The sequence below is a fragment of the Channa argus genome, chromosome 11 (assembly GCF_033026475.1).
Source record: "Channa argus isolate prfri chromosome 11, Channa argus male v1.0, whole genome shotgun sequence".
NCBI classification, from domain to species: Eukaryota; Metazoa; Chordata; class Actinopteri; order Anabantiformes; family Channidae; genus Channa; species Channa argus.
The window spans coordinates 21,539,117-21,555,843 of NC_090207.1; the positions used below are offsets into that span (position 1 = coordinate 21,539,117).

The following is a 16,727-nucleotide window of genomic DNA, read 5'->3' on the forward strand; positions in this document are numbered from 1 at the left end:
CTAAGTAAGCAGGCATTAAAAGATGTGAGTGAACCACACACAGCACCTTAAATGTTAGCTGCCACTCTGATGCTTTTACAGCAAAGGTTACCAAAGAATCGACAGAGGCACCAGCTGCAAAATGAGTTCAGCTTTCTGTTTTTTTTTTTTTTGGTTGTTGTTTTTTTTGTTAAGATGAGGCTTGAACATCAGTTTGAATTTGCCACTTTTTCTGGGTGGAGACAGCTCTGATGTGATTCCATGCCTGAAGTGTTATTGTGGCAAACTGAATGAATCTCCAAGGTTTAATTAGTGGGAATGGAATGCCAACTTTGTGATTCACAAATGATATCAGGCAGTTACTGTGTCATTTGCTAACCAAGCCAGTTACTTAATACAAAAACAAAAAAAATTGTTCAGTAATCTTTTTTGATGAGCAGTTTATGTTGGCTTTACTGTTTTGCAAATGGTTAAACCTGCATTAATTAATTTATTTTTTGAACAGTTACTGTTGACTTTCTAATGTGACTATAATGTGGCAGGTGTGTTACCTTCATCATGTTCATTCATTTGTTCGTGACACCCTGGAAAAAATAAATCCAATATTCAGCATCCTTTAAGCTTCAGTTTTAACCTAATTTGAGGAAAATATCTTGTCTCTTTATATCTGTCAAAACCGTGGCCAGTGCTTTTAACGTTATCATTCATTACAGTTTGCAGTAGGGGCAAACTACACTAACCTCAAGCCAGAAAATACATTTTATCACTTTGCTAGTAGTTTTTTTTTCTTCAGAACTGCCTTCATGGCATAAATCCAACAAGGTGCTGGTCCATTGTGCCATCTTTTGCCATTTTTTGTACATCTGAAGATTGTCTTCTTCAGAGCTCAGGTGAAATTAGATGAAAAAAATGGAACTTTTCTAATCCAATTCTGAAGAGGGTTTGTAAAACAAACATAACCAGATAATCTGATCCAGGATTAGAACATCAAGCATTACTCATTTTAATCTTGGATCTGTTTGGCCACGTATTGTTCTCTATGCGTTTATTATTTTAACTACGTCAACAAAGGTTCAGCATGTGATGGATCATACTGTATCAACAAGGAGATGGAGTAGGGCCCTACTATCCTGTTTCTCTTTTGTTACTATTAGCAACACATTTCACTGTCTAATACACCTTTACAACAATACAAATTTATGGACCTGAGAAGTAGTTAAAGGAAATCAAATTTAATTCCGTCAGAAAATATTGTATCACGTTGAAAATAGGACTGTCAGACTGACAACGATACAATGAGATTATAGGGTCGCCACCCGGTTTAATCTGTTAACTGGTTTTTATCGGTTCACTGTTTAATGGGAGGCAGTTGGAGCCTTAGAGGTGATGTGCCAGAAGCGACTCCTGCTCGGCCTTCTTTCAGTATGTTATTTATGCACCCTTTTCCTCTTCCAGCCTGAGGGAAGCAGAAATGTTTCTCTGTGCCAAGTGAAGGAGGGCCATGTGTCGTCTGGAATCTAGCTCATTGTCCCTCCCTCTCCAAACAGGAAAGCTTTTATGATACAGAACCAAGCATTGTCAGCTGCTGTGGGCGTCATGGTTCGGAAGCAACTGAGGCATTTGCCCAAATTGTCATGGAGACACTAGTACACAGCCATTTAGAAAAGGACAAGACATATCCTTCCCTTTCTCTTTCCACCCCCAGGGTTTCTCCATCTTTCCAACTTATAGGGCGACTTCACCAATTTACAATTTGCTTTCTATAACTTTAGTTCAGGTGTAAATGTACATTAATGTTTTTTAACTTCCGTCTGACTTCCCTATTAAAATGCTTCTGTGCTTCTAGCTGAAAGACTCCTCTAGATGACATCACCCAGAGGAGTTTCACATCATTAGGAGTTTGGGTGATGTCATCTGGGGGATATCTGGAAAAGCAGATTGGCTATGATTACAAACTCCTGCGTGTGGGCAACAAGATGACATCATCTGAACTGTAGGTTGCTTTTTAGTGATGTCATATGGAGGCATTTTTCAACTACAAGTATAGAGATCTTCTAATGTAGGGAAGTCAAAGGAAAGTTGAATGGCATTCACATATATATTTAATACCCAAACTAGAACTAGAAGAAGTTCAATATCAGTGAAGGTATCCTTTAAGACACAAAAACAAACACACGTGTACATATGAAAACATGAAGAGAAACTATAGTCAGTACCAGGAGTCCAAAAATACCCCATTTGTGTATGATGATTTAGTTGACATACCACCAGGGAAGACAAAACATGATAAATAGCAGGACTGTCTCAGCTGAATAAGCAAACCCAAAGCGTCGGACAGTGATAAACTGCAGATGAGGTAGGTTTTATGATTTAAAGTCAGAGAGGATACACATGCAGACGGGGAACAATTAAACAATGAAAATAAAGTCAGTTTTAAGGTGCTGAGCCAAAGGCCTTACCGCTGTCACTGTTGTCGTCCACCAAGATGATCTCTTTGAGCAGGTGTGCCGGCGTGTGGTTGACCACACTGTGGACAGACCTCAGGATCACAGACAGAGCCTCATTCACAAAGATGAAGACCACAGAGATCTGAGGAAGGTCTTCTGGGTATGTCAGCTGCTTACATCTGTGAAGATAAATGTAATACATCTTTGGCCACAGGAAAATCAATTTACATTTTCTGAACTGCATCTTGTCCAATGTGAAGAGCACATCCTATGCAAGCTTCTCACTTCAGCAGTTAGATGACACAGTTGAGCGTACATACAGCGCACACACGCACTCTTACTACGCGTTAAATTAAAAAAAATTGATACGACTCTTAATTTGTCTGTTAAAATTAGGTGAACAACCAGAAGATTAGTGTAGATTACAGAGTGAAAACAGATGAAATATCTAAATGAAATCTGTTGAAAATCCAACACCTGTGAGCTTGTTCCTGTTTCCAGTCTTAATGCTAAGGTAAGCTAAGCAGCTGCTCTTAAAGCCCACAGGCATTATACAGATGGTAAAACAAACTTTAGTATAGTCAATGTGTAAAACACGAATTAGTTATTCTATGGATACATCCTGGAGTTTTCTAAAACGTCTCTGAAATCTCCTCATTACAAACTCTTTAGGAAATCCCTTTATGGTCCCTAGGAACTCCCTCATGGTTCACTGATACCTCATCAAGGATTCCTGGAGCCACTTCAAGGACCTCAGTGTTACCCTCAGCTCATTTTCACAGAAGCAGCACACACCTTTTCTCACAGCAGACATTTTGGAGAAAAATCAAAGCTGTAACTCATAACATTAACAATCGCTGCCCTGTGTTTAGGTGTGCCACTGGGCACGTGCAGTGACATGGCCCTGCAACTGGCAACTTGCAAACCAGATACACGTTAGAAAAGTCCAAAGGACGTCTATTAGGAGGATGTACTGAGAAATCTGCCTCATGCCTGATGCTTTTTATCTGTCTAAAAGTTTAGTAAAACATTTGGTGTCACATTGCCAGTGTATTCCCATGGTGCACAGCCTTACATTTCTTTTCAAAAACAAAGGGATGCATCCTGAATCACTTTTATTCTATGTGCTCTAAGGCAAAAATAGCACCCTCCTCATATTTCAATTGAAGGCCCAATTTCATTTGATGATAAAGCTGCAGCTCTCAGACCTTGATGTTCTATACTGTACTGTGACTACTGCTGAAATCACACATTGAGCAGAAAGTACACTTTTCTAGAGTGAGAAAAAGAATGTATTACTCAGGTTTCAGGTTCAAGATCAGAAGACTTTGGTACAGTAGCAATACCCTACTATACAGTATGGGTCAAAATGTGCATCCTCATTATTTCAAAATGGCAAAAACAGTAAAACAATTTTATCAAGAATGATGCAAGCTAATTTAATTTTCAATATTCTGCTATGCCTTTCTTATACACATTGTTTGGACCACCTTATTTTATAATAGCATGTAAGGGGATGCAAACTTAAACCTAAATCTAACATAATAACAATGCACAGTCAGCTAACACAAATCATTACTTTGTTATAAAAGTAACAAAGAATGGTTAGTGTATAAAAAAACGAGAAAATGTGTAAAACTTAAATACTTAACCTTGAATTTAATTGAAGTATAATACATGTAATGTTAAATGTATTTCTTCAGTGTTTTTGATTGCTCATTATTTAGTGTGGTTAAAACTGAAGTATATTAACATTTGAGCATAGGTTTCTGTAGCATCATGATTAAGCCTATGCACACAACCAGGATTTCTTTAGTTAAATTTAGAACTTTTATAAGCTGTTGCCTGGGTTTCAGATAAAAAGCATATATTACATAGATAGGGCACATACGAATCTGTGAAACTGGTGAATAATAATATAAAAAATATATATTCTCTAGACTCACCTGCTGTAAAAATCGATCCATAGCTTATGTATTGTATAATATATGTTGTGACATCAGTAGCAAACATGATACTGTCACGTAGTGCTTAAAGACAGAAAGGTTTGTAAGGAGGAGGCAGGGGGACAAAGGGACAAAGCAGGGGACTTTCCAACAGAAGATTAGATTTCAAGGCCATTGTCAAACAATTTTCTGTTGCCTATCGTTACCAAAACCCATGTGACAGAGGTCATATGACAAAGCAATGAATATGAGTATTGATATATTGACCGTATCACTTAATATTTGCATTGTTGACTGATTTTCTTGCTTTTCAAAATGTTTAAAAAGACTGTGGCAGCCAACCATATAGGCTAACCTAACACATTTATGTTTTAGGTTATTAGTGTGAAATCTTATTTTTCCAGTTAATGTGGGCTGTCACAAAACACAAAGTAGAGTTAATAGTTGATGTTTTGCAGGTCTGTATCCGTGAACCAAAGTTTTTAAAACAGGATTGGACATATTATTGAACATATTCACCAATCCTGAGGGGAAGCTACAATCAATTAGACAAGCCATTAGTGTAGTTTATACCCAAACTGACAGTAAATGTACCGAGGAGAGTCACAGTTGTTCTCAATTACAAACGTTAAGATAAAGGAACTAAATGCAGACAAAATGCTGAATTCAGCAAAACCCAAGTGATTTTAGACTTCTTTATTATGATACTCTGATTAGGAAAGGAATAAATGTGGAGAAGTTAAAAATCCCTGGGTCTGACAATCTTCAACTTCAACAGAGTTGTATGCACTGAAATATGAGTAAACAAGCTGAAATCTGAGTAAAACCAGAGAATTACTTAAAACTGGGATGTGTGCTATAAATGTGTTTGTGTCCTCTTTTTCCTGCTCAGCCTCTATTCCCCCCCCCACCCCTCACCATCTGTCTTGGTCTCTCTGCCGCCTTCTCTTGCTTTCATATGTGGACTCCATGTTAATTTCTTTGGTACATGTACAGTATCTATAATTGAAATCCTTTTAATTTATATACAATTATTTTTTTTTAATTAAATCCCCACTTGCCCCTTATTTTTGGGGGCGGTCTTATTCCTTCCTTAAAGCTCGGGTGCTGGGACGCTTGGGAGCTTGAGGGTCCTCCGCAGTGTCTTAGCTCTTCCTAGGAATGCACACTTCTGGACAGAGATCTCAGATGTTGATCCTGGAATCTGCTGGAACCGCTCTCCCAGTTTGGTGGTAAGAGCCCCCAGTGCTCCTATTACCAACGGTACCACTTGTGCCTTCACCGTCCTCATCTTTATCCAGCCACTGGTAGGATTTCTCAGTATCAGTCACTTCTTTTTTTCTGACAGGGGTTGTAGGGGTTTGTCCTTCCATGAGGATACCTGCTCTTTCCCTTGCTCCTCTGGTATCTGCTGCCTGGGGTATTTATAAGCACATCCTCACATGGGGTCATCTTCCTGATGTATTCATAGATCTTGTTTTTTCCATCCTTGCTAGTGGCTCTGATGTTCACTAATCTACGGCCTCCTTGCTTCTGCTTACTGTACAGTCTCAGGATGCTGGATTTGGGGTAGAACCCTGCATGCACTGTAAGGAGCTTCCTTGTCTTGAAGTCAGTGGCCTCCATCTCCTCTTTTGGCCAGCTTATTATGCCAGCGATTTTGTAGGTGTTAATCACCTGGACTTCTTTTTCACCTGGTTCTTCCCATTCAGCTGACTAATCGGGACTTGCCTTACTCGTTGTAGGTACTTGGTAGTAGCCACTTTCCTTGTGGCCTCTTCATGGTTACCAATTGCCTGTGGGATCCCAAGGTACTTTGTCTATCCTCAATATCTGCTATCTTGTCTTCTGGTAGTACAGTTCTACTTATCCATTTGTATCCAAACCGAATGACATTCCTATGTCGTAGCTGTATATCCTGGTGGTATGGATCAGTGAGTCGATGTCTCATTCACTGGCATAAACCTGGAACACAGCTTGAGGTCATCCATGTAGAGGAGGTTGCTGATGGTTGCTTTATTCCATAGTCGATATCCGTAACTATTTATGTTGATCTGGTCGACGGGGTTCTGCCCTATGCAGAACAGCAGTGGGGACAGAGCATCTCCACTGGTGTTACTACACATCACATTTCTTTCTGGGCTCTGCTCAAATATTGAACCTTGCGGTCTGCTCTCAAGTTCTGATACTTGGCCAACTGTGTTGAAAACTAGTTTTAGGGTTGGACCCAATAAGGCGCTTGACACAATCCCTTGGTTTATAGAAAGTTTATTATAAAATATAGTTGGCAAAGCAGGATGGAGATGTTGCAAGTCCTCCGACTCACTAGGTGGTGCTGAAATCCAGCCTATGAGAGAGGACACATTATCAAAAACTACAAAATCCCTTTAGTGATACAGGGTGCTGGTGCAATAGTCTTTGCTCTGGATTCCATTCTCTTACGTGACATAAACTTGGTTCCTACCATTGGTATACACGAGAATACTTCCAGTGAATATTTACTTGGTGAAGTCCTTGATACTTAATACAGGTAACCATGGAATACTTGAACACATGATGGATACTTGTCTGAGCTCCGTATAAAGTATTAGTCAGATAATCACATAGCTTGGTAAAAACATGACCATGGCATCATTAAAACATAGACATGACATGATAAATCTTCTCCTTACAATCATGTGGTTTCAAGGGCTCGAGATAATCTTGATTCCACATGCACAGATAACAGTAGAGTCAATAGGAAGCGGTTACTTACAAAAGGGGGGACAGGCAGAGTCAGGTCGATAAACGTAGAGTGGTCCGAATCATAGATAGTGGGCGACTGTGGCGCAGGAAGGTAGAGCGGTTGCCCATCAATCTCGCAGTTTGTGGTTCACCAACTTAGTTGCTCCCGGTGAATGTTGGCCAGCTGCATAGCACCTCCCCCATCGATGTATGAATGTGAGTATGAATAAGAAGCAGTGTAAAGTGCTTTGAGTGCCAATAGGTAGAAAAGCACTATATAAGTGCAGACCATTTACCATAGATAGGAACGATGAGGGCTAGAAAGTCTCAGTAGAAATGCAGACGATCTGAAAGGGGAACTGGTGGCAAGGCTGGACTTAAATAGTCAGGGGAACAGGTGTAAACAATTAGGAGTAGTGATGAGTAGTGAAGCTGGATGAAATGAACAGGGAACAGGAAGTGGAAAAAAGGTCTACAAAGCAAAAGTCCAGAACAGGAAGTGGGCCAGATCACTACACACACACACACACACACACACACACACACACACACACACACACATATATATATATATATATATATATATATATATATATGCAATATAGATATAAAATCCTTTACATTGTCAACTTTACTGATTCAATTAATACAATGAATTAATTGACTTGAAATGTTGACTTGGTCTGTCTGTGTCGCTCACACCCTCAGTCACAACCTTGTACCTCCTCCACTGTTGATAATCTTTGTTCTCAAGTCTGTCAACCTTCGCTGTCATTTCCAGTAAAATACGGTATTTTCTCAGAGACATGCTGTGACTTTGAAATCAGAAATAACAGTGTTGACTGGACAAAGTCATTTTGCTGATTCCTATGGCAACTGTTAACACACACACACAAACACTCACACACACACACACACATACAAACACACACACAAAATCTTGAGAATCTTTTCACACAGCTTCTATTAAGCTCTGAACCCAAGAGCTGACAAAAACCTGACTCACATCTTCCTTTGTTTTCCCTCGTTTTCAAATGTTCAAATGTGTTATTCAGCAGTGATATGCCATTAAGTGGGGTTAATGAGGTGGCTATTATAATAGTTGTGGTTGAATTATTTACACGAGATTTTCCCTATAATAAACCACTGACACTGAGTTAGAATATCAAATTGACACAAGTCAACTACAGTGTAAACAGACCTATCAATTCCATTTAGCTTCAGTAAACTATGTTTAGCTCTGTTAGTCTTTTTCAAAACAAAACATACTGAAGTGACATGATATATTGATTTGTCAGGGTGCATCAGTCTCACATCATTTTCCAGATTATTAAAGACGATAAAGGCAATGTGTGAGGCAGAAATTCACTTTTAATAATCTGCTCTTCATTGAAAAGTGCACTGTCTCATCATCATAAATCATGAATTAGCTACAGAAAAGAGCATCCTTGTTTTCACATAATAAGACTAAGCAATCGTGATGTTGCATACAATCAAAAATGACAAGTCACTAAATGTATTTATTGTAGCATATAACAATTTCAAAACTCAGCTTTAATGTTAATGTAACCTATAGGTTTTTTCTCTCTATGATATCATATTCGTAGCTATACACTTAGTAGTGTTCGTATTGAAGTAGAAAGGCTTGTGTGCCAATGCTACCTTGAACATGTTTTGTTCAAAAGCTGCATGTTAGCTCATTTTCCATCCTTGCTGTGAACCATCTGAACTCTACTGGTGCTCAGTGCTCTGATATCCCAGTGAACTGGGTTGTCAGCTTGAGTCAGCAGCATCCACTGGGTCAGGCCGCAGGGGGGCGGCCACACAGCAGATGGAGCCCAGCACGGTTCTAAAGTTACATCCTCCTCTCTCCATCCACTGGAACCCTCCTCATACTCCACAACCACTGGTTTGTGTGACAGAATCTGTGTGTGTTTGTGTGTGTGTGTGTGTGTGGCAGGCATGTTTGGCAAGTTCTCACCTTTCAACAATGGGAACTGGCAAGAAAGGAACTAGCAATTATGTAGGAAGACACAACAGATGGCATCTATCATAATTTTCTTGTGGAATTATATAGTAAATGCTTTGGGTATTGCAATAGAAATGTAAGTAAGAAGGTTTTCTAAAACGAATTTTACGATTTCCCGTCACCTTACTTTCGTGACTATGCACATTTAACCATATGAGAGACAAGTAGAACTTCACCTGCCACAATCCCATGCAGTTTTAGCTGTCTGTTTTTACCTAATTTCTCAACTTATTTCATAAAAGCACACTGTTGCCGCAAGGTGTTCCAATGGATCAGTGGTTGTCTCACAGCAAGCAGGATATTAATATTGAACTGATGACACTTAGCTTACCACGCCGCGCTGTAATGTGTGTGTCGTAAACTGACAGGACTGTTGTCCTATTAATAACCACTACAGGTTGTTTGTACTAGAGAAAGACACATATTACAGTTTGGTGGCAGCTAGCAGCTGTAGTACACATAATTCTGTAATATTTAGAGCCTCAAAAGGTTGTCACAAGGAGGTTGGATCTATAATAAAATACAGGAGTTTCCCACAGGAGTCTGAAGTTTGAGTCGGGTGTAAGACTGACTTTTTTTTCTAAAATGACTTTTTTACAAACCCTAACTTGTTGAAACCGACAGAACCTAACAATGTCACAGCTAATAGCTACTGAAGTTTTGAAATTGGTGAGAAAATAGTGTTTTTCACTTACTGTATTAGGTTATTATAAACATTACATTTATACGAAAAACATTTGACCTTCCATAGTTATAGCTGGACAACGGCCGAGATTTGTTTGTTAATTAAAGCTGCTATGGTGGCTACAACATCTGTGGATTTAATTGTACAATAATTACATTTTGGAGGCATGTCCTGTGATCCACTGTCCATGTCAAAATGTTAATGATTGTCACATTGATCAACTTGCCATTTGTAAAGACAGTTACAGCTAAAATCATGTTGACTGGGAATAAACCTTGCATATTATCAGATGATGATCATTTGGCCTAAATATTCAGTTGACCTTAGTAACACAGGTTTCCCCAGCATTATTTATTTCTTATATGGCAGAAATATGCTTTCTAACAGTAAGCTCGATATAATGTGGCTCTCTGTATCCTACAGCAACAGTGCAGAGTTCGTCATCATATGTGGAAAAAACTTCAGGTAAGTGGGGAGCACTCAACTTTATTCGTGTAATTTATTACATGACAGTAACCAAACAGGATCTATTCATGCACGGGAATGACAATGAGCTGCATATAGTGCTTGGTGTTCTGGACTGGGATAGCTTAATTTCACGCGCTGTTATCAGTCACTTCCATTACTGCAGCCCACACGCATTTGACAGCAGAAGTAATAAAAGGGAAACTAAACCACGGAGAGTGTTTATGATGAAGCATGCTGTGTATGTCTGTACATCTATACTTTAAGCTGCGCTCCTGCTCTCTATTCTTAAGGGTAAATGCACAAGTGTTTTGATTGATAACCTCTCCGCTGTATCATTTCAGTCCTTCCCTGCATTTATGCTCTCCCTCAGCAACTCCTTTGTTCCCTCTCACAGCTCTCTCTATTGCCTCTCTCAATCAGCCATGCCAGGTCTATAAATACAATGACAAATCTGGCAGTGAGTTTGGGATTTTTTTATTTTTTATCTTTTGCTCTGTGGCACTCCTTTGCAGAGACACAGCCATAGCATGGCATCTGTGCAAAACAAAGTAATGTATATTTCACTCCTGTTCCGTTATATGGCGGGAGAGAGGCTGTGTTTAATGAATATTACCAGAGTAATATCTTGGGGATGTCAGGGGGGGAAGGCAGCCTCATCACTTCTAGTTGAGATGTAGCGCAAAGCTGGATTTCAGTGTCAAGATCGTAAAGTGATATTGTAGTTCCATTGCCCTAGTTACTGGATCCAATTTAGGGCATCGTTCAACCTTAAATTTATACCTGTCTTCAGCAGCAGGGAAGCCTTGTAAAGCCGTAACAGGATGAGCGATCGACTCATCTGTTTGTAATGGGACTGAGCTCACTGGCCAGCGTTCATAATTTGACCTGGAAAAAGCTTTGACAGTAACAGAGCGCCAGATTAAGATCTATTCCTATCACACCTCCCCCTTTCTCCTCCTCCACCAGCCTGCAGCCCCAGCCGCTCCCTCTGACTTTTTCCCTGCTGGTTGCTCTTATTTGCTGTGAAATTTCACATTAACCTCTCGTAACCCACGCAGTGCCAGCAACACCAAAGCAACTTTCCAATCCGCACACGCTTCTCTGGAAAAGATGATCGTTTGCCTTGTCATTTCTCCGCCCCACCCAATACCCCATCCAGGAGATAAACCTTAGAACTGGAAAGAGCAACAATTTGCAGTGCGAGCTCCTGCACTGCTGAGACCTCTCGATCCCCATTCTGCAGAATCGCTTAGGAGTGGAGGTAAGCCTCCCTTTCTGGTTATCGCCCTCCCACAGGCAGACAAACACGAGTCGAAGGGTCCTCAGGGAAACAAAGCAGCTGCTTCAATATAGTTGTAGGTTTAACTACAATTTTAACAAAATAAAAATGAGATCTTCAGCAAAGTGACTAGAGAGATAGAGGTGAGATTAGAAGTAATTGAATAGGAATCCACTTGCAGGAGGGGAATTGGAGGGTGCAAAACAGGTCTGATGCCTTGAATTGAAATTTTCTATTTATGAGTGACACGAGTAACATTTAAAACCTTTCTGTTTGGTTTGTGGGCATCGGTAATCTTACCAGCTTGTCTGCTTTTATTGTTTTTCTCTTCACGGCCCAGAGAGCTGTTATTGTACCTAAGCCTCTCAAGGACACAGAATGGCAGGCTCAGAGTCACCATAATATAAAGCCTACGTAAGTCCCTTGGTATCTCAGTTAAGAATGTCACAGAAGTGAAGGGCAAAAGAAAAAATACAAGCTAGCAGAGAGTGAATAGGGATTACAGGTTTTTGTGTGGGAGACAATCACGGCTATAATTATTATGAACTGGTTTTGCTGCACACAGACAGGTTTGGAAAAAAGAGAGAGACTTGAGGATGTGCAGATCATTCAGTCATGCAGTTAGACTTTGCTTCCCTGTAGTCATCACAGTCCTTTCTGCTCAATGACTCCCGTTCAATTAAAAGCCCATTAGAAAGAAGGTGCCCGATTCCTGCATTTTACCTCACTTCTGCAGTGCCGCAGTCACCTTTTGCCCACAGGACGTCATTACTGTATCAGAATTAGAAATGAAATAAGTACAAGTGTCCTTTCTACTGTATGAGGCATAGGATTGCAGCAGCAGTGGACTTTGTGCAAGGGCATTTTCATACTCTTACCTTAATTTGTTATTACTTGTTTTCTGTGAGATTTGCTTGCACAGACCTCATGCTATGTTCTTCAAACTCTTGCCTGGTTTGTGCACAAGTTTCACTTTTAAAAATGTGAAGAGTAAAAAAGAAGACCCACACCGCAAGGCTTCAAGTCCTGTTGTCGGAAATACAGTAACAGCAGACACAAAGATAACAAGGGTCAGTAGCTGTCAGCAGTGTGTCAAAAAAACAGTGCTGCACTGTGATAGCAATAAAGTGGGGATAGTTGGGTGTGAATGTAGATGCTAAAACTTGTTCTTTCAGAAACAAATGGTCATGGGGAATGTGACAGTCACAGAGATGCAAGAGCAGAGAATGGACTATCTGTCCACCTCATGTATGACACTATGACACATATGCACTACTTAAGAATGCTATTCAAATACCCAGTAGAAATTCTGGTTACAAAAACACTAACAAAGTGGTTCTCACGTGAGACACTTTTACATGGGTTTAGTTAATTTTGTTCTAAACACAAATGAATAGATTGTCTTTTATTTCTGCTCCGGTCATGCAAACTGACAGGTAACCAACTGGCTTGACTGGATTATTTTGATGACAAATGACGTCGTGTTAAGCTGCAGGGGGACATACAAATGACTGACTGCTTCATCCACTATGTGATGATTGATATTCTCTCATGAAAGAGATTAGGACCATACACCCGTCATGTAAAAGCACAGTTACAATGTGGTGTTTCAATGTGGTGTATAGGAGTCAGTTTGGAAAATGTAGGCTGACCTTGATGGACAGGTGTGAGAACACACAGTGCACTGCAGTCTGCTGCTCATGGAGCTGTAAAGTTGCAGACAAGTCACTCTGCTTAGGCTGTCCCCAAAAATGACAGGGGTAGAATTAAACGACAGACACAACAATGATATAAGTTGAAAATAACAACATTGACTAACAATTGGGTCACAAACCAATGTTTTGTTGACCTCCATCCCCCCCAACTTCCTACCCATAAAAGCCTCAGTCAAAAAAGCCACTCTGGCACGTTTCTTATTTTCTATGGCCTTTAGATGTGGCCAATTTCCCACAGGTCCTGTTAATAATTAACTATACCAGTAGGTAGTAGGTGGCATACAAACCATATCCATGGTCTGACACTTATTGATAACTTGCCATTCAATTTAGTGCTGACTAGTGCCACACCAACGCTGGCAGTTACAGTCATGTGTCAGGCGTAAAAGTTTGGGTTTCATTGTGTAAATGAATGTTCACTATTATATATCTCCGAAACATACACATTGTATCAGACAGGAGGTAGAAGGAGTCCTACTGTCTGGCACAGAGTGTAAAAAGACAATCCTGCAAAATCTAGTTACAACCCATCAAACTAGCAGTAAAGCCACACACAACAAAGTCGACTCTATTTAAAACAAGCAACAACTACTTTACCAAACCCCCAACTAGCCATTGTTTTACATCCCATTGTTGTTGAATTTGTTGAATAAAAAGAACATTTCCCAAAACCCTACTATTCCAGAGGCACTCTCAGCTGGTTTATCAAGGGTTTCTTTACTCACACTTCTCCTCCTCGTTACACTCTTGCCTAATTTTTCTGGGCGTAAAAAAGAGCTGGGAACAAAGCCGCATGAATGAAATGAATTTTTATCCCCACTAAAGCCTTCAGAAAGCTCTCTCAGCCATCAGATTTCCTCTCAGTATCCCTTCTTGTCGCCATTGTTCAGTGTAATGTAAATGCCACTGGCAGCCGTGATTACCCTGCTCTCCAATCCATCTAACACAGCAGTCACTGTATCACAGCTATAGTTGACTTTCTAAATATAAAAATTACTTTAAAAGGACCGTTGAAGCTGCAGATGGGTGTCTCTTTCATAAAACAATAAAGCAATTCAAGATTCTTTTTTGCAGCATTATAACATAGTTCAACTAAAATCATAATCTTGTCCATGTCCTTTCATGCTGGGATTTGGGGGGTCTACAGTACTTTACTTTTCTCTGATTCTCCTTGGCCAAGGCCCCGAGATATATTGTGGCCGAACTGACTGAACTGGATTGACAACAGAGAAAAGCATGGAATAAGTGGAATTAGGCAATGAGACAGAAGAAGGATATGAAAACCTTCAAACAACAAGTAAGAATGGCTTGTGAACAGGGAGTTTCACGAGGTACCATTATAAGCTGAGTAGTAAGAGTCAAGAGACAAAAGGAGGTGACAAGAGGCGTCCTTGTGGTAACCTATTGTAGGACTGTTGTCAATGAACAAATGCATAACACATGTCCTTGAAAATGTAATAAAACCCTTTACATCCACTATAAAATTCTAAAGGATAATTATCTTTGTTTCTCTTGATTTAGTTAAACTTAATTGAAAACTTGTAACTTGTTTTTATACACTTCTAATAGATCTGAAACGTCTTCTTAGGCAGTTTAAGGAAAAATTTCAGACTTCAGTAAAGCAGTACAGTTTTTCCCTGGGAATGCAGCGAAGCTGTTTGGTTTTAATGATTTTCCTTAATGGAAAAATTGTTATTATGAATACATTTACAGGCATTTCTAAAATTCTCTGTTTACTTTGTCATGATGAGGTACTAAGTGTAGATTAATGAGAAACAAAAAGAATCTAAACAACTCTTACAGAAACTTGTCTTTTGGGAAATAAACATTTGTTTGCTATTCTTGTCAATCTTGTGACCCATAGGGTGCGGCTTGTGATGGTCTTTTCAAATCATCTCTTCAATGAGATACAGAGGTGAAGCAGGCGCTGAGAAGAGGAGTAATAGTTGACAACTCTGCATGTTTTATATATTCATGTGCATTTCGTCCTGGAGGCTGGAGCACAAAAAGACTTTTCTACACAACACCAAGGGGGTTACAAAACTAATTCTTCACAGTCATCAGCCAGTGAAAATGCTGACAGCAATGCTGACAGCAACGTTGCCGACCATTGTGAAATAAATGCCAAACATGACAGAAGTGTACTTTAAATTTAAATTGTGTTTTAGCAAAAACTGAATGTGTTTGCATTGCTACAGTGCACTGTTCTCTGGCACAGGTCATTTGGGGTTTGAACAAATTTACAACATGCCATGTGCCACTGGGAAACTGAGAGTAGCCAGTACAAAATGAATACCATAAACCACCGGGTGAACAGAAATGTCCCCCACCGGCAGCCATTACACATACAAGGGTGGTATTTGCATTTTTGTGCTTAATAGGAAAACTAACCTTTATAAACTATAAGTGTTTCCATATGAGGACCAGAATAATGATGAATTAGAATGAGGAAAATAGACAGCACCCGAAATCAAAACTCATAAAGTACACTCTTCTGGTTTCCATTTTGCGACAATTTTATGACATCCATCGCCAATCTGTCCCTAACATCCGTAGAAAAACCTCACTGCATGCATACAGACAGTTCTTTGTTGGATTGCAACCATTCACTCCAATGTTTGATCTGTTTATGTTTCCTAAAGGGAAGAGATGGTTAAAATACTTATTTTTCCACAATTCACCAGCTTTTCTTCACCCTTGGAATCTCTTCAGACTTCTTTTTAAAAGCATCACAAAATCGTGCATGTGCCGTGCACTTTTGACCTTTTCTGTGTTTTTCTTTATAAGATCCAAAAATCTTCAATACCACAAAGTGTACTAGCAGTCTGCTTTTGGTTTTGTAAATACTGTAGAGATTCACCAATGAAGCAAAATTAAACTAAATTAAGAATGGAAGAACACGGTATGCTTGCTGATAATGACAATTTCCAGTCCAAACTGTCCTTCTGTACATTGTCTTTAACAAAATACAGCCCATCAACTGCTGTAGTTGAAGGGATAATGTACGTGTCAGAAAATGAGAAGAAACATAAGATGTGCATACTTTTTAGGCCTGTAGTCTGGGATGCTCCTGTCCAGGGAGATGCGGTCACTGAGTTGAGCATTGTAGCCATACTCTTCATACTTCCCCTCACCATCACGACTGTCCCCTCCTAGAGTGGCAGCAGCACCCCCCTGGCCAAGGCCTCCAGGCCCCTCCACCAGTCCCATGGGCTTTGCCAAACCTTCAGAGAAAACAGCAGAATGACAGTCACACAGATGTATGTGGCCATGTGTCGAGGCAGACATATTTACGGAGAACAAGGAGAGACAGGTGAGACGAGAGGCCATGCAGAGGGGCAGCTGATTGGCATTCTCTACCAGCACAAGGAGACTGGTGTACAGCAGCTTACGGGTCTGTAAGCTGCTGTACACCGGGCTCATCCAACGCCATTTATACACTGTTTGTCAGTGAA

The 16,727-nt window shown here is 40.0% G+C and overlaps 1 protein-coding gene across 2 annotated transcripts in view; it reads right to left on the bottom strand.

Moving 5' to 3' along the window:
* Window positions 1-16,727, bottom strand: part of galnt9 (polypeptide N-acetylgalactosaminyltransferase 9) — a 91,432-nt gene that overhangs the window by 63,154 nt on the left and 11,551 nt on the right. For both annotated transcript variants that reach the window (XM_067521767.1, XM_067521765.1), the window contains exons 2-3: window positions 16,316-16,496; window positions 2,439-2,605 (exon numbers count right to left, since the gene is read on the bottom strand). In XM_067521767.1, coding sequence (XP_067377868.1) covers window positions 2,439-2,605; window positions 16,316-16,496 — 348 coding nt within the window. The remainder of the gene's footprint in view (window positions 1-2,438; window positions 2,606-16,315; window positions 16,497-16,727) is intronic.